General features: G+C 34.5%; 2 protein-coding genes across 2 annotated transcripts in view; both read right to left on the bottom strand.

The window, feature by feature from the left end:
* Nucleotides 1–2,131: 2,131 nt before the first annotated feature.
* On the bottom strand, nt 2,132–5,466 carry LOC137638449 (rhodopsin-like). The gene is made up of 2 exons (XM_068370519.1): nt 5,366–5,466; nt 2,132–3,433 (listed from the first exon to the last, which is right to left on the bottom strand). The coding sequence occupies exon 2, from the start codon at nt 3,431–3,433 to the stop codon at nt 2,300–2,302; it is 1,134 nt and encodes a 377-aa protein (XP_068226620.1). The 5' UTR covers nt 5,366–5,466; the 3' UTR covers nt 2,132–2,299.
* Nucleotides 5,467–19,399: 13,933 nt separating this feature from the next.
* Nucleotides 19,400–19,746, bottom strand: part of LOC137638447 (rhodopsin-like) — a 3,093-nt gene continuing 2,746 nt past the window's right edge. Inside the window, exon 2 of the mRNA XM_068370518.1 lies at nt 19,400–19,746. This exon is cut by the window's right edge and continues 975 nt beyond it. Within this exon, the coding sequence (XP_068226619.1) occupies nt 19,588–19,746 (159 nt within the window). The 3' untranslated portion in view covers nt 19,400–19,587.

Here is a 19,746-nt window from a genome sequence, read left to right as displayed (position 1 = left end):
TAATGTTAATTACTATATATTTCCCATCTAAAGTCTTAAAAACTACTTCTTGGCACACTGAATAATTCAAGAGAGATGGGGTCTCCCTGTAGCGGTTTGTCATACTTTGTAGATTTTTTCATTACCTGGCTAATTACATGGATATGTTCAGTTGTTGAATACCTACTTCGAAAGCGTGCCGGCTTTCTTGATTCACTAAATTCTAGATGTCATTCTATTTATCCTAATATGATCTTTGAATATTTTATATATTACTTAGAGTAAACTTCTTGGATATTATTTTTTCAGGTCTTCTGAATATGGTTTATTGCTTTTCAGAGCTGTAGAGTATACAGATTCACTTTAATGAAACCTCCACCATCTATTACTAAATCAATTATTAGACCATATTCTACTGCTTTGCCTCTTTTCATAACTTCAAATGCTTTCTTTACTCAGTCATTTCATCATTTTTATTGGCGAAATTATTTCTCATATCATTAATTTATAACATTGTATAAAAATCCTCTGCAATCTTTACCCCTCCATCATCATTTAAAGCAAATAACTGTAGGCACCCTGTTCCAAGTCTTCTTTCCATTACTATGATGCTTTTTACTTTCCCTGGTGTTTCCGTAACTTTGATCTGACTGTGTTTACGAAAGTCTTGGTATTTGAGTCAGAACGTCGTTTTTGATAGTTCTGATAATTCTATTTCACCTCTCTTGGACTTTAACCCCATTACCAATGTTTTCTTTATTAAGTTTTTGGTGTTTCTTAATAGTTTTCCTTGATCTTTTTTTTTTTTTTTGGGGGGGGGGAACTTTTTCATCTATCTCTTCCTCTGATCCCAATACATTTTTTTAAATCAATGCCAATTTCGTCTTCACTTTCTTCTATTGAATCATGTATTTGGGAGAGCCTATTTTATATTACTTAACTAAAATCATCTGATTTTTTCTTCCTACAATAGTGTTTATTTTCTTTTCTGAAATAAGTTTTTTCTTTTTCTTTCCTTATATTTAGACGAATAGAATATTACTTATCTTAATTTTGTGCAGCTTAATTTTAACTCGTGTAACACTGTAAAATCTTTAAAAAGATTAAATTTTTCACTGAAAATAAAATCTTTCTTTTCTATTTCTCCATTTGGGTTTCTACATGTAATTTTTTTTTATGTTGCTTCTTTCATAAAAAAAAAAGGTGTTCATGATCTTTAGATTGTTTCTTTCAGGAAATTCTACAAGGATGTCTCATCTGTTATATCTTGTGCCTACTGCAAATTCTCCTCTCTTCTATTAACCAACTTTAAATTGAGACATGTTGTTTCAAAGATTTCTCCAGATCTTCATAAAAGGTTTTCATTTTTTCCTCTATACGGGATGTTGTTGGTGCATAGGTTGGAATGATCCTCAGATAATACTTCTGATCTAGTTTGATATTCAATCCTGCTATTCGATAACTAATATAAAAGATTTCCTTTTCCTGCAAGATATTTTATATCAAGAAAATCCAATATATCTTTGTTCATTTCATATTCTTTAAAGCTAAATATATGGCCCTTTTTTTAAATCTATATAGGATGCCTCAGATCTTCTAATTTCCCCAAATTATATTATATGCAAATTTATTCTAATCAATTTCTTAGTAACACAGCAAGGTCTTCTTCCCTAGACAGGGTCCTTACATTGTATGATGCAAGGTTCTGTTTAAATATATATTCATATTCACAGTATATATATATATATATATATATATATATATATATATATATATATATATATATGTATGTATATATATATATATATATATATATATATATATATATATATATATATATATATATATATATATATATATATATTGTGGTTGTAGTTTCAATCTCTTTTGAAAATCTTTCCGAATATTAAAGAGAAAAGTCGATTATTGTATACAGGTAGACAATTAGCATAATATACATAAGAATAACTGGAATAGTCTGAACAAATGACATAATATTTCTACGGTTTTCATTATACTTTTTTTTCCGAGTAAATTAGTATATGAGTCAGCTTGTATTCTTATTATATAAAATATTTTACTCTCAAGTTTGAGTGTACATCATAAGTCAGTTAGGGAAAATTAAACAGATGTTTTGATTCTTTCTTAATGCAAAGGATTTATTAAGGTATTCATGAAAAGAAAAACAATAAAATCTGGATATCTAAATCGATCGTTGCAATCGTATTGGCTTCGGAAATGGGACAATGAGTTGTTTTTCGTCGTCATATCATATATAAAGCAGTTCAATGCTTCTTAATGGCTCATTTCCTGGAGATTTCTATTCCTTTTCATTGGTAGATGCAACTGTCGTGGCATCAGATGCGTTGCTGGCATCATCATCTCTTTCAGTAGTGCATGAGAGGCATGGAATCTTCTTTTCCATAGCGGCTCTGTATTTGGGATGACTGATAGCATAAACAATAGGGTTGTACACTGCATTGGCCTTAGCAAAGACTGAACCCCAAATGGAAAACAGAGGAGTGACCATAGGCTTGTATAGAAGACCTGCCATATTGATGACAAAGTAAGGAGTCCAAGCAATAAACCATAGGGACACAGTCGTTAGGGCAACCTTAGCAAGACGGCATTCGCTTGAAGTCTTTTTAGCTTCTGGGTCATTTCTCAGGGACTTTACACCCATTTTTTTAGCTTGTTCCCGCATTTGTTTTTCATGGTTGAAAACAGCTTTCATGATGAATGTATAGCAAAAGATAATCAAGAATAGAGGAAGGATGTAGCAATCTGCGGCATAAAGATACAGGTATACTTGACTATAAATATCTTCAGAGAGGTAATCAGTACCGCAGGCGGTCATGTTGCCTTCAGGAACATACCTACATAAGCCAAAGAGAGGAAGAACACCCCAGAATAATGTTTGTGCCCATACAATGAAAATTCGCAGTAAAGCGCCATTGACAGTCAAGGGCTGTCCTGAAAGACCCTTGACGATGACATTGTAACGATCTAAAGTGATAAAGACCATCGACCAAATAGAGGCAGTTCCGAAGACTGAACCCAACATTCCATATATGTGGCAGGCGACATCGCTGAAAGCCCACGTCTGGTAATAGCAGTTGACTAGAATTGGTGGGCACATGCAAAACATCATTCCAAAGTCGGATAGAGCCAAATTCACGACGTACATATTAGCAGGAGATCGGAGAGACTTGGTGCACATGAAGACCCAGATGACAACGAAGTTACCACCAATGGCAAGGGAGCCCATGACGACCATCCAAAATGCGATCAGATTATACCAAAGAGGGTTCATAGGAGGAAACTGGTACCAGTGGGTATCAACCATATAAAGGAGGTCATGGGGCACCGTGTCAACTACGGTGTAGTTCCCGTAGGGGTTTGTTGAGGGCATACCGCTACTGGCCATGTTAGTAGGATCCTCCCAGTATCCCATCTGCAATAAAACAAAAAAAAACAGGATGAAATTTGATAAAAATTAGTATTAGCAAAAAAAAAAAAGAATGAGAAAGATTCAAAGATAATTTTCAAATTTGGATATGTAAAAATTACATATTAGGCGTTGCATATAACATTTTCGGATGACCATAGTTTGTAATTAAATATATTCATTATCCAAAAAGAAAAATGTGTGGAATGTAAGACAATATGTCTATAAGTTGGTTTAGATAATGATATCTAACTGCTGTATCTACGTTTAAATAATGTTGTACATCAATTTACTGCCTTGTGGTCAGCATCACCGCCCCACCCCCCAGTAAAAGACGTTTACCCTAACGTAAAATGTTCCAAACTCAGGTGTAATCAATCGAGCAGTCTCATAAGTCATCAAAGATGGCAATTCAAGGCTTTTCTTTCTACTTGTGAATATTTCAAATTTGTACAATCAGTAACAAATGGAAGAAAGTACAATTTTTTATTTTGATACAGATTCTGAGACTTCTTCGCGACACTATTGTAGCAGACGAGCTTCAAGATTTTAACCCTTTTACAGGAAAACATTCCTTTCAGATATATTAGGCAGTAATAGCTTTCTATTTGCAAGAAAATAAAAATTCAAAATATATTTGGCTCTTTCCTGATCACAATTTATATAAGTGAAGATTGAATATTTTTAGCTACGACTACTCTGAAAATGAAAAGCGCACAACCAAAATAAAATTAACAATACTTGGGAGTTCAGTATGAACAATATGGGACTGTAATGAAAGTATTTTCGCTTTTTAATGGTTTAAAGGTTGAGCATGAATGAGAGGGGCAAGGGACAGGACAATGTCCTAGAGATTGGGCATACAGTGTATACATATAATGATCAACACATAAAACCCTCTTCATCAACCTAAGATCAGGAGGGCCAGGCAATGGCTGTTGAAGATTCATGGAGTAGACCAGTTGGGTCACCCAACCCGATCACCATCCCCCCACACCTAGCTTAAAAAGATTGTGATGCTGCACACACAAGAAACCATCACACTCGAGCGGGTCTCAAACTGTCGTCCAATAGATGGTCAAACAGGAACATTCCCAATGAGTTACCACAACCCTTTAAATAGTCAACTATTTCAAAATTACAATGACCGATGAACATCGAATATTAGAATCATGCTTGGACTACAGCGGTCAAAGATTGTAAGAAAGTAAGCAAAAAGATATGTACATTTCATTACTCCATGACTTCCTTGTAAACGTGAAAATCATTTGGCTATCTTGAAAATAATCTAAGATTTCATGTGCGAGTAATTCTAAGGATCATCAAAGTTATGAGGAAATACTTTTGAGAATGCAGCGCCTCTGTGTACGCCATGCAAGTCTTACGTGGATTATCATTTAAAATCAAAGCGTTAAGTTTAGGTTTCTAAAGATAAATCACCTTTTTTTATATTGAACAACCAAAGCACTGAAACATTGATGTTATACATTGCACAATAGATAAGCAAAGATAAATTTGAAAGGAATTGCTTGGAAACAGAAAAAATAACAATGTATATATATATATATATATATATATGAAATATATATATATATATATGTTAGATATAAATATATATGATATACATATAAATATCTATATATGTATATATATATATATATATATATATATATATATGTATATATATATATATATATATATATATATATATATATATATATATATACATATATATGTGTATATATATATATATATATATATATATATATATATATATATATATATACGCTGAATAGTGTTTTTTGTATTATAAAATATGTTGAACAAAGGAGAATTATGTTTAAAAAGTGAAGAAATAGAGGTAAAAGATAGATTGAGGAACTTTAACAAATTTTAGCCTCTTTTTACCCTATACTCCATTTCACGCTCTCTCCTTACCTTGATGAAGAGTTACGATGAATCGGTAGAACACGTAGCAGTTGCACGAACGACAGATCACTTGTCTGTTCGAGATACTGCCAGGGCTGTGAGTGGCTTCCTCAGCGACCAATCACCTTATATACTCCGAGAATCACTTTACCCTTAACCGGAAAATTAGCAAAGAAGCTCAAGGAATACACGGAAATATTAAAAGACTTTCCTAAGTAGCTCTCTGATTCATGAGAAAATAACGATCGTATTTCGGAAAAAAATTGCAGACGAGTAAATGTACGAAAGACCGTCCAAATATTCTACACACATACACACTCACATACATATGCTGTATATTTTCTTTCCCTATAATAGGGGTCGGTTACCTGATGTGTCCTCCGAATGCCTTCTATCAAAGGTATCCTCTTCCGCAAAACTTTTTCTCCTTCTACTATCCTTCAACTTAACTTTCTACCTAATGCTGGGATCCCACATTCCCGTATCTCGCTTCCGTTTTCTCCCGTAAGAGAATTCAATGGTAGTTGGCAATCAAACACATCAAACTTTCAGGCTTGGGAGGTAAAACCTGGGATTTCGGTATATCTGGTGTGTAGCACCACGTTTTTTTTTTTTTTTTTTTTTTTTTTTTTTGAGTGGCCTATATACCGTCCGGTATCCGATTGGATACAAATCAACGTTGTGCCCGTATATGAGCAAGAGAAGAAATTTGGTGGGTTTGGCGGCCTGCTGACGGTAGCTTGTAAGTAAGACATAAACATGCCACGTTTATGGTGGGTAAATCTTTAATTAGGGAGTTTCACTGGGTACATCTGGCCAAGGTCTAAAGACCTTGCATTTGGCAACATTTCTGATCGACATACGAGCGGAACACATTGAAAATGTCAGACCAAGGGCCGCAAGATTATTTAATTAATAGTTCAGTAACATGCATCTAATTTTGTATGTTGTATACTTTCGTCACAATGTTGTGTATTTTCCCATAACGAATTCTCTTCTGCCACTATTGTTTGTGCTACTGCATGTATTATTAAATCACATACACTATGAAAGTAATAATAACACCACACGAAATTAAACATGTAAAATATATTACAAAAAATAGTCAATATCATATTACAAGTAATGATACTTGAAATGTAAGAATAAAAAAATACAAATAAGTAAAAGTAAATAAATAATGCAAGTAATAATAAAAGACTATTGAAATGAATATCTCGAGTATATTTCTGGAAATAGTCAATACACAAGAACTCGTTTGAATTAAAACGAAGGTTGGGCCAAATACGGGCCTTTTGTCAAGAGTCGCCGACTCCTATTTAATTAAATGGTATTATATATTCAGATTGGCTCTAATGCCCTTCAAGGCTGTCATCAAAAGATCCTACGAAATTCTTCAATTCTTTGACAAAATAATCAGAAAACCTCAAAGCCATTAACAGTATACGGTAGACTGATTATCCAGTAGTTCAACCCTTTTCCTCCACCTCACTATAAGCATTTAATGGTTTGACACGCTGGTGGGAAGAGATTAAGTTCTTTGACAGATAATCAGAAGTCTTTGCCAGTAAAGACAGATTATATCTCGGTTATATTTCTCCAAGGTTAATTTTACTACTGTGAGAGAGAGAGAGAGAGAGAGAGAGAGAGAGAGAGAGTTTTATTCTTTATTCTTTGCTGTATAACATGAAGTTTTAAAAGATTTTGTTTTATTTATGTCTAAAATTTAAAGAAATATACAACTGAAAATTATTTAGCCAAAATTGTTTACAATAACCATTTTAGCTTGTGGATTGAGCCCAGATATTTATCTAAAAAGGAAATTAGAATTTGTCTCTACTACTATAACAACTAAAAACATCACATGCTGTATGTTTAACTGTGTTGGTATGACGGGTTGGCCCCATTGTTCGACCGTACAGTGACGTACCTATTCACAAGTCAAACCGGCTGCTAACAGGAACATGCGTATGTTGAACATAAACACAAACGTACTTACAAAAGACGGGCGTTGCAGTGGTTCTCGGCAGACGTACGTCTACCTCATACGGCCTATAGGCCTACTCTCCCCCACAGAGCAAAATAAGAGGCAATTTCGGCTTACGGGAGCAAACGGGAGCAAGATACATGAATGTGTGATCCCAGCATAATTCTTTGCCTCTCACTCGATCCCCAACCACAACACCGCCCTAACAGATATCTACAAAGCCTTCCTCACTCCTTGGCCATAGTCCATTCTCAAAACATGCCCACACCATCTCAGTCGTGATACTCTTGTCATCTCCGTGATCCTAACTATTCCTTCCAATCTTCTTATTTCATCATTTTTCAATCTATCAATCAGTGATACTCCCATAATCGACCTCAACATTCTCATTTTTGTTTTCTTCAAGCCTACGTTTCCGAACCAAACATTAACACCGTCAGGTACAGAGGTCCATTGCAGTCAATTGGGTGATAAATGGTTCATTGGTAGCGTATAAAAGGCCTGTTATTCAGGATTTTATTCATATCTGGTAGCATTTTAGAACCGGTAGATTTCATGCTCAAAATGATCATCGAATACAGACACTGTCAAATTCTCCAAATCAGCAGTAGCCAACCTTTCAAACTTCATGGAACACTAAATGCATAATTCTAAATTTGGCGGACCACTAGCATGCATTTTTAAAGAAGGTAAATATACTTAAATAACTAGAACGGGCACTCGGTAGAGCCCATAACTTCAACACCGCCATTTTGTCACGAAAAAAAACACCTGCTGATGATGTGGGTATTTGATCCCAAAACAATCATAAGATAGCAAATTGAAATGTGCACATTTGGCACTAGTTTCATGCAAATCAGATGAAAATTGGCCATTGCATTATCTTTTAACCCAATCACTCCCTAGATCTAATCGAATTGTCCTTGGTTCACGATCAAGCATTACACCAAATTTCATGAGACTCAGTTAAATAGTTTTTGAGTTATGCGAATCACAAACACACAGATAGACATGCAAACAAATAAATACACAAACAAGAGTAATGGCATCACTATATTATGTTGCATATCACAAGATAGGCAATTGAATTATGCACATTTTGACACTAGTTTTACGAAAATCGGATAACGGACCACGATGTAGCAAAAAGACATTTTTTTACCTTTTCGAGACTTTCGCTATGACCGTTGAACCCAATCACTCCAAATTCTACATAAATTATCCTTGGAACATGGCCAGTCTGTCCACCAAAATCTATGAGATTAGGTCAAATAGTTTTTGAGCTTCGTGATTCGTTTTTTACCATTTCGTGACATCGACTTTGACTTTTGACCCAATCACTCCCTAAATGTCATTAAAATGTTCTTCGATCATGGCAATCATCCCACAACATTTTATGAGATTCGGTTAAATAGTTTTCGAATTATGCAAATCACAACCACGAACACAGACATACACACGTACACCTATCAAAATATAACCTTCGCCGCAAAGAAGTTGGCGAAGGTAATAACAAACAGAGAACTCTTGATGTATTAATATTAAATGCAAGTATTTCATATAAAGTTCAAGTTTAATTATTAAAAAAAATGTAAATTTCAAGTTTATTACACAATTTTAGTGAGATATTTACTAATTCTTATTTGAAGTAAGCTTCAATTATGTTAGTGCAAAATTTTATGTCATTCCGAGATCGGTAGCGAGTCTTAATTGCTGTGACAGATATGAATATCTTTTCACACAAATATGTTGTTAAAATTTGATAAAAATTCCTTGGCTTTCACTGAGTAAAGAGTTTTCACATTTTATGGAGAGCCAAAAATGAGGTCTTGATAAGGATGACTGGAATTTAGATTTTTGAGAATATATTAGATCGATGAGTATTTCTTTTTCATTCACGCTTAAATGTTTAATGTTATTTTTAATGGTTGCTAGAAACGGATCTATCATCCGCAAATTGCCATCCCTGGGATCTTCTTTCTCTGTGTTACAACCCAAAAATATGTCAATGACTGTAAGTGCTGTTGAATGAAGTGCTATCAGACAAGAAGCCTTTAATAATGATGTCTTAAGCAAACAATCTTTTAAAGCACCTACTTTGTTTTGCATATTTCACTGCATTCTTTGAAAATATTATGCGGTTTCATTAGTCTGAGTGTTTTGATTGCAAAGGACTTTCAGAACACACAATAACAGGATCTTAAATAAATCCAAGTTTCATCATTTCTTTTCAACTCCATTTCAAATGTTTTTTCTAAAGGTGCTTGACAAGGACTGGGGATGCTGTCATTCATTGATTAGGTCACGTTTAATTGAAGTATTAATATTATCAATAGTTATTCTATCTTTGGTTTTACTAAAGCAATACAAAATGTCAGCTTGCTTTTCCTTACTAATTATGGGTCTATTATATTCTATTTTATTTGAATCTGAGAGCCAAAACATAAAGGAAGAATTGGTAATTTGAGCAGCAGTTACCCATCATGTTTGACAAGTTTCACATGAAACTGTTGCACGGCTACTGCTGAAACAGGGAAGGTAGGTAACTGTATTCGATACGGTTATGAAACAGATAGAGTATGTTCCGTTTTATGTAGGCCTAAACTTCATCAGGAAAAATTCATTTATGATGTTTAATTTATTCTAATTAATATTACTTGTTAGTTAATTAATTCTGTTCTTTTCTGGTGAAAGCCGGATTCAAATTTTTAATGTTAAATCTGCCTAAAATGATAAATTTGCAACACTGGGTTCTCTGTCTTCTGTGGAAATTGTATCAGGGTTTCCTGAAGAGGATTAAAAAAACGAAAATTGAAATAATATCCAAATTTTTCTGCAGACCACTAAAATTTTCGTCACGGACCACCAGGGGTCCACGGACCACCGGTTGGCCACCGCTGCTCCAAATAGGTTAAATCAGAAAAACCTAACTTTATCAAAAGTCTCCATTTCTTGTAATTGGAATTTAATCACCTTCCACTGTATATTTTTGATTCCAAATAAAAGCTTGGTATCTCTGAATTACCAAACAAGTTATAGGGTAAAAATCCATTGAAAATAAGAAGAGTTACAGTGCTTTCAGGGAGGGCAACCTGAAAAGATCAAATAACACTTGATAAATCCCCTAAAATTGATAGCTATAATTGTTTTTGACTGTTATATGCTTCTATATCGTTTATCAGCTATATTTTATCAGAAAGAACAGTATTTCAGCTTTCCTTTGGTACATCAGATATTCATATTGGACCAAAATTGAGGAAAATAATGCAAATAACATAAACTGGTATATATCTGAAATCAAGCATACATGAGATGTATAACTTTATTTTGTTTGAGGGAACAAGCTCCTTATCAACACCACCAACTTCATCTACGCCATTGAGATCATCATCATCATCAACACTGCAATCATCGAGATCACCATCTTCATCCTCATTGCCATCATCATAATCATATTGTAATTCATATCACAATCAACATATACACTACCATAAATATATACTACATGACCAACAAACACATCATCATAATCCTCACTCTCATCATCCTTTCCATCACCATCATCATTGCCAAAAGCAACATCAGCAGAGTTATATGAAAATTATAAATCATGAAGTTGATATTATGTTAACATTGCATTGTGGAAACCAACTGAAATAGTAGATTCAAACTGTTTATTTTTAGGGCTAATATTCATTCAAAGTACAACTCATCATCGCCGTTCACATCTATATCCATAATTAGTGGCTCTTCATCATCATGGGGTAGCTCATTGTTGCAGGTTTTCAATCAGCATAATCTAGAACACTTTAGATTGTTGGCCACGCAAGTTCACTTCAAAAGTTGGCATGACCAAAAGCAGTTACAAGAGATAAGCAACATAACTGCTTTTGGTGCTGGTGTTCCATCTGACCAGTCGATCGGCAACTCTTCCTTGTTGCCTTATCCAGAGTTAAGATTCCATCCATGATTATGTGGTGAGTAGATGGTTGGGAGAGTTTCAAGACTTCTCAATTTGCAGCCTGGTAGTTGTCTCTCAAAGTGTGCTTCTGAAGGGCACTTGAATAGAGTGGAAGCTGGTGGGGATCGATCTGAGCCTTTTTTGCATCAAAAAGGTGATAGCAAAGATCATTCACACTGTATGTTTGTTTTTGCAGCATGCATTTAGCAGGTAAATGCTTCTATTTTACCTTATAGTTCCTCAGATACAGTCATTTTCTTCCTATTTGTTTGAAAATGGCTTGTGCATCAATATCGCTTTTCAATATATTCAGTTCATAAAATTTTCCACGACCAGCTAATGCAACGACACTGTCACATACAGTAAATGCATGAATATATAGTGATGCATTATAGATGGAAGGCTGACATTTTTTTGACATCAGTGTATTCCATCTTAGCATGGGTACCGCCTTTGATGTACATTGCTGCCTTTACGTCACTACCTATGGCAAGTGAGAGCACAAGTACACCAGTGTTGTCTACCTCAAAAATGAGGGATTTGTATTCTTAGGCTGTGGCATGAGCTGCATGTAGGATAAGATGCGCGTCTGGTTCTTCTTCTATGGAGCAAAGTACTTAGACAAGATTTGATCTCTATTCTTGCGGCAATTTGAACCATACTCCACTCATGCTCAAGGAACCGTATAGAACTTTCTTGTTTTAATTGTTTGTGCAAAACTTGGTCCATTACAAAACACTCCGTTTGCATGTGATATTTTTCAACTGAATAACTCCTGTTGTGGTTTACCTCCCTTCTCGTTCAACATCATTGATGGATATTTTCCAGTATGTATCAATACATTAGTGTTTGTTGACCAAAAGGCTTCATTCATCAATTTTGGGAATATGAGAGATATCAAAGAGAGGAAATATTTGTGTAAGTCAAAGTATTTGGGCAATGAAACAAATGATAACGGACTACTGCATGCACAAAAACGTTGCTTTGTAACCTCGATTCTGAGTTACTAAATCAACATTAGCCAAGAGCTGTATCCGGTTGGCTCCATTTTTGGATGATCTGTCATATTGTTGAGTCAAATCTCTTTCCCACAGGGCCTGCAGCAGAGAGGACACATTGGCGAACATAGCAACTGTTGCTGTTATACAACAGCATTCACGTGACCAAACAGAGCTGGATCCCCTGGGTGCCACACACCCCAGGTCAAGCTTAAGAAGATTCAACGAAGATGAAAGTTCAGCCGGAATAGGCCGATCCTGGCCTTATCGAATTTTGTAGTATTGAATGTAGTCATATCCTGATAACATCCTTAACTATCCCTTTCTGTATTCCTCCCCATTATTCAACTTGATGTATTGTGACTTTCAACAATTCCAGTGAAATTGCATTACTAAAGTAACTGTTCAAATAATCGTGCTCAGTACTCTTTGTGAAGATTTTCTTTGTTTAATTAAAAACTGTTGAAAAGAAACAGATTAATCTCTCTAATTATGCTCGTCTCCCACATTTCTTATGTCTTAGCCGCAACACCTACAAGGCCATGTTACAGAGATGCAATGTTACCAAATAGTTAAGTTTACACTTTGTCTTGTGTACAAGGGTCATTCCATCTATTATACAGGCAGAATTTGGTGGTATCACTTTTGTAGGTAAAGCCTTTTTTCCAATGCTTTGGGATGCACTGATTTGCTAGTCTTCCTTGGTATACCAACTGCAATGGTCATAAATCGGGGAACTGGTCCCAGTGTGTCAAGTTTCTTCCCCTGAGCCATCAATAGCAGGTTTCCAAACAAGTTAGATGTTGCTTGGAAAATTATTTCTTTCCTTGTCTTGGAGATGACTAGTGTAGTTTTCTTCCTGTTTATGAAAGTACTCAGCTTCATCTTTGGAATGAAGTCATTAAATTTAAGCTCCGGTACATCAGGTTCCAGACTGACTGCTTTAAATAACAAGTATGCCTATTTACCATGTACGTTTGCCGACAGTAAATCTTTGGCAAAAGATTCAGGAGAAACAGTAGCATTGCTGATGTTTATCAGGTCTTCGGACTTTTTAAACCCGATCATTAAACTATCAATCAGGCTGACAATCCCAGAAACAGCAGTCTCGTCCTTCAAAGTCCAAAACTGCTGCAACTCGGCATATTCAAGATGTGACTGGTTAATGAGAAACATATCTCTCAGAAGATTGATGTAACTGCTTCAGTATTCTGTTATGAGATGGCATCTTAGCACAGCAGTATTCAAACTAGAGCGACAAGTTCCTCCTAGGATTTTGATGTCTTTGGTGATCGTTTTTTTAATTGCCTGATTCACAGGTATTTTGTGAACCTATCTGAACAGAAAATTGACCCTCTTAAAATGCATGATGAATGCTGGGATGACTCTCTGGTAGCCAAGATATTTCAGTATGGTAATACGGAAGAAAACTTGTGTAGTTGATTTTATCATATGCAAAAACAACAGGGAATACATGCCAAGTGTAAATGCCAATTTTCTTCCCTGGAAGCTCAGATGAGATACAGAAGCACAACTACCATATCGAGATAGCTCATCTATTATTTAGATATTGGACTGTTGTTGTGTTTAAGCTTATCCAGAAAAGATGAGAAGTGATGTAGTAGATCCAGAACCTGCTCATTCTACACAGTTTCTTCATAGGTTTGATTAGATATGACATCATGGAGATCACATATCCCTTCTAGTCCAATTTACACAGCTGTTTTGAGTTCTGGGTGGTTTCCTTATATCCAAAGCAGTAACTACCACCATGCCAACTGTAGCAGAGCTTTGCACATATACTGCATTTATGGCATCTGACACCTCTGTTATACTGTCTACCCTTCAGTACACTGGTAATGAAACCTTCAGCAATGACCCTGCTTCAATGAGAATGCTTCTACAGCCACCATCCTGGAAACCTTTGCTAATAGTTGACAGGAAATTGAATACCATGTGAAAGGCTCCTTTCACAAGGTGGCATTCTGGTATTGATTTGGATGTTTTCAAATTGTCTCTGTAATTTTTGCATACAGACCCTTGTCACATACAAACACTATTTCCTCAAGTTTAAGAATCTCAGATCTGTTGAGAATGGTTCAGGATTTCATTTACAGTTGATATGTCTTTATCAGGTGCATTCATGGTTGGAAGGTAAATAATAATATCCTCAAAGTTATGGTTACCATCGCTTGGGACAATGTTAAATCCAGTCCAACTAATGACATTTTGTTCAGATGTGGCAACTTGACGAACAAGGAACCACATAAGGTCCTTGTGCAGGGCAGTTTTGATGACATCTGAACGGTCAACTTCGACCGTCTTCAAGCTATGTGGACCCATCCTCTCCCCAGATATGTAAAAGGGCAATGGGATGTTTTCCACATTTAGGCTTTGTTGCTTGGATAGGGGAATGCCAGGTTCTTGTTCTTTCACTGACCATGGTCCAAAGACTCTACATTGTACTGCAATGCTGTTTACTCTGTGTAAAGTTCCTTCTCAAGTCATTGTCTTCTCCATTCTGTTAATGTTATCCCATGCGACTGTCATAAACTCTTGAGGATGAATATGCTCTGGAACAGCAACAATCCCATTGGCTGCAGAGACTTACCTCAGTCACAATGCAGTTTCATTTCCTCAATCATGTATGCTACACCATGGCCTAGCTTGTTCAGCATCTGAATAAATTCAGTCGTCCCAGTCCTTCACTACACATGGAAACAAAATGTGTTTTGGTGGAACTTGAGAACTACGACTAACACCATGCTCCATATCTTGAGCGTACAAGTCAACCTATATTTCAATTTGCCTGGTTGGACTTTAGCAAAAAGAAACTGTTTAGCCTCTGGTGGTGAGTTACACGCACTTTCATTAAGTCTTTCTGTGAGATATGGTCAATGGTTCCTGTTTTCAGGATATTTAAGAGCAGACCGTAAATGCATGGCTGCGGTTTGAAAAATTTCATGTACCTCAGTTGTACTGGTTTGGTATGACTCCACTTCTTTCCTCAACCTTAAAGTGGTGAGAGTTTGTGTATTGTTATAATCAACTAAACTGTACTAGTTAGGGCCACCAATACTAGGTTGGTTTACTGTGAGCAATCAGACAAAAGTCTCCCAAAATCAGAAATCAGCATTGGACAGCGTGGTGATGAAATGGCCAAACTCAACAAGAACAAGGAAAGGTCTGAGGTCTTTGTCCTGCAGCGGACCTAAAATGGCTGCATTTCCTGTTATGTATGTCATATATTCTTACGAAGCTGCTTTTGTATGATAGTAAATATTTTATCCATGTATTTCATTTGTGTATTCAAGAGATGTATACCCAGCTCGTAAGGTGAGTTCTACTCATGTAGGTTTAAGTAATGTATGTAAATTACATAAGACTTTCGTCCTTCATTTAATTGTATTTTCATTCATTTCAGTATATGTAAATTTACATTATTTTTAAGAATTGACTTTTTGTTTCATGTATTTTGTTACGAAGTCTTCTGTAATCTCGTTTAGGTATACTGTATGACCCACACGAGGTTTGAACACGAGGAATTACAGAATTTTTATTTCCACGTGGTTAGAAAGCGCAAGAAAATTCTCGAATTAGACTTACTCTTTTTTTTTAAAGTTACGAGGGCAGAGTGTTATAACATTTTATAGAATATATTTATTGTTGTGAAGAGTGTTTTATTTCGATCACCAATATTTCCTAACAGTGCTTTGCTTATATCCCTGACTAAGAACCGAAGTAAGAGGTTATTTTTACATAGTTTTTACTAAGTAATTACCGAGCTTTGTTTTGAGTGTTACATAAGAGACCTTTGGATATTCAGTTTTTTTATATATTGCCGTCTGGGAGTTACATAATATTCTCAGTTACATAATATTCTGTTACACTTTTTTCAAGTGTAACAGACTTATGTAATATACACATGTAAGTTCTGGAGCTCGGGAGTGTATGTAATTCTTCAGCCGTAATATATCTATATCTATATATATATAAATATATATATATATATATATATATATATATATCCATAAGCATATAAAGCTTATATCATCATCATCATCATCTTCAGACTTTACCAGTCCACTGCAGGACAAAGACATCAGACATGTACTCTCACTCCCGTCTGTTTATGGTCTTTCTATGACATTCTGTATTAACAAATTTTTCTAATTTATCAGGCCTTCGTCTTTTCTTCCTTCTACTGATTTATTTACAATCTGTTATTCTGTATCCCCATTATCTGTCATTTTCTTATATCCTGCCCATGTCCATATTTTTTTTCTTACATGTTGTTAGAATATTCTTTACTTTAGTTTGGTCTCATATTCATGTTGCTCATTTTCTGTTTACTAGTGTTATTACCATCTTTATATCTTATTGCTCTTTGAGTTATAACTAGCTTAAGTTCTAAAGCTTTAGTAAGACTATAAGTTTCTGGTACATATATTAATGCTAGTGGGACTATCTGATTAAATAATTTTATTTTTAGAGAAAGTGGCATTTTACAATTCATAATCTCATTTCGTTTACCAAAAACTCGCCATCCCATCCTTAGCCTTCTCTTAATTTCAGTCCCATGTCCTGAGGAAACAATTACTGTCTGTGCGAAGTATATACATTCATTAACAATCTCTAGAGGCTCCCACATAACCCTTATTTGTTGTCTCCATACATTTTCATTGAACATTTGTTTAGTTTTACTCATATTTATTTCCAGACCAATATTTTTGCTTTCTCTTTTCAAATCTATCATATTTTGAAATTCCTCCCATGATTCACCAAACAGAACTATGTCATCTGCAAATCTTATGTTGCTAAGATATACCCCTCTAATGTTAATGATTACATATTTCCAATCTAAAGTCTTAAAGACTACTTCTTGGCACACTGAATAACTCAGGAGAGATGGGGTTTCCCAGTTTAACTCCGTCCTCAATGGGAATTTTATAATTATATTTATGTAATTTTAGAATTGTTGTATTTCCCGTATGGATATCCACAACTCTTTTAACCCCTATCTTTGAAGGATTTCCATTATTTCTAAGGTTTTGACAGAATCAAAATGTTTCTCATAGTATATAAATGCCATACTTAGCGGTTTGTCATACGTTGTACACTTTTTCATTACCTGGCTAATTACATGGATATGGTCAGTTGTTGAATACCCTCTACGAAAGCGTGCCTCATTTCTTGATTGACTAAAGTCTAGATGTCATTCTATTTAGCCTAATATGATCTTTGTGAATATTTTATGTATTACTTAGAGTAAACTTCTTGGATATTATTTTTTCAGGTCTTCTCTACCTCCTTTTTTGTGAATTAGTATAATGACAAAGCTTTTCAGAGCTGTAGAGTATACAGATTAACTGAGATGAAACCTCCACCGTCTATTATTAAATCAATTATTAGACCATCTTTTACTGCTTTGCCTCTTTTTATAACTTCTAATGCTTTCTTTACTCAGTCATTTAATAATTTTTATTGGCGAAATTATTTCTCATATCATTAATTTATAACATTGTATAAAAATCTTCTGCAATCTTTACCCCTCCATCATCATTTAAAGCAAATAACTGAAGGCACCCTGTTCCAAGTCTTCTTTCCATTACTATGATGCTTTTTCCTTTCCCTGGTGTTTCTGTAACTTTGATCTGACTGTGTTTACGAATGTCTTGGTATTTGGGCCAGTACGTCGTTTTGCATAGTTCTGATAATTCTATTTCATCTCTCTTGGACTTTAACCCCATTGCCATTGTTTTCTTTATTACGTTTTTGGTGTTTCTTAATAGTTTTCCTTGATATCTTTTTTTTTTTGGGGGGGGGGGTTCTTTTTCATCTATCGCTTGCGCTGATCCTAATACAATTTTGTTATATTAATGCCCATTTCGTTTTCACTTTCTTCTATTGCATCATGAATCTGGGAGAGCCTATATTATATTACTTAACTAAAATCATCAGATTTTTTTTCTTCCTACAATAGTGTTTTATTTTCTTTTCTGAAATAAGTTTTTCTCTTTCCTTAGATTAAGACAAATAGAATATTAATCCCTTATATTTGTGCTGCTTAATTTTAACTCGTGTAACACTGTAACATCTTTAAATAGATTAAATTTTTCACTGAAAATAAAATCTATTTCTTTTTTATTTCTCCCTTTGCGTTTCTACATGTCAATTTTCTATGTTGCTTCTTTCATAAAAATAAAGTGTTCATGATCTTTAGATTGTTTCTTTCAGGAAATTCTACAAGGATGTCTCATCTGTCATTTCTTGTGCCTACTGCTAATTCTCCTCTCTTCTATTAACCAATTTAAATTGAGACATGTTGTTTCAAAGATTTCTCCAAATCTTCATAAAAGGTTTTCCTTTTTTCCTCTATACGAGATGTTGTTGGTGCATAGGTTGGAATGATCCTCATATAATACTTCTGATGTAGTATGATATTCAATCCTGCCATTCGATTATATAAAGGATTTCTGTTTCCTGCAATATTTTTGATAATAAGAAAACCCAATATATCTTCAAGTTCATTTCATGATCTTTAAAGCAAAATATATGGCACTTTCCTAAATCTATATAAGATGCCTCAGATCTTTTAATTCCAAAAAATTATATTATAGGCAAATTTATTCTAATCAATTTCTTAGTAACACAGCAAGGTCTTCTTCCCTAGACAGGGTCCTTACATTGTTGATGCAAGGTTCTGTTTACATATATATTCATATACACAGTATATATATATATATATATATATATATATATATATATATATATATATATATATATATATATATATATATATATATATATATATATATATATATATCTACTGTGATTGTAGTTTCAATCTCTTTCAAAAAATCTTTCGGAATATTAAAGAGAAAAGTCGATTATTGCATACAGGTAGACAATTAGCATAAGATATATAAGAATAACTGGAATGGTCTGGAAAATGACATAATATTTCTACGGTTTTCATTATACTTTTTTTCCGAGTAAATTAGTATATGAATCATCCTGTATTCTTATTATATAAAATATTTTACTCTCAAGTTTGAGTGTACATCAAAAGTCAGATAAGGAAAATTAAACAGATGTTTTGATTCTTTCTTAATGCAAAGGATTTATTAAGGTATTCATGAAAAGAAAAACAATAAAATCTGGATATCGAAATCGATCGTTGCCATCGTTTTGGCTTCGGAAATGGGACAATGAGTTGTTTTTCGTCGTCATATCATATATAAAGCAGTTCAATGCTTCTTAATGGCACATTTCCTGGAGAATTCTATTCCTTTTCATTGGTAGATGCAACTGTCGTGGCATCAGAGGCGTTGCTGGCATCATCATCTCTTTCAGTAGCGCATGAGAGGCATGGAATCTTCTTTTCCATAGCAGCTCTGTATTTGGGATGACTGATAGCATAAACAATAGGGTTGTACACTGC

The sequence above is a fragment of the Palaemon carinicauda genome, chromosome 3 (genome assembly GCF_036898095.1).
Source record: "Palaemon carinicauda isolate YSFRI2023 chromosome 3, ASM3689809v2, whole genome shotgun sequence".
NCBI lineage: Eukaryota > Metazoa > Arthropoda > Malacostraca > Decapoda > Palaemonidae > Palaemon > Palaemon carinicauda.
The sequence above is the reverse complement of the archived record's forward strand: the minus strand, read 5'-3'. Positions and strand labels throughout refer to the sequence as shown.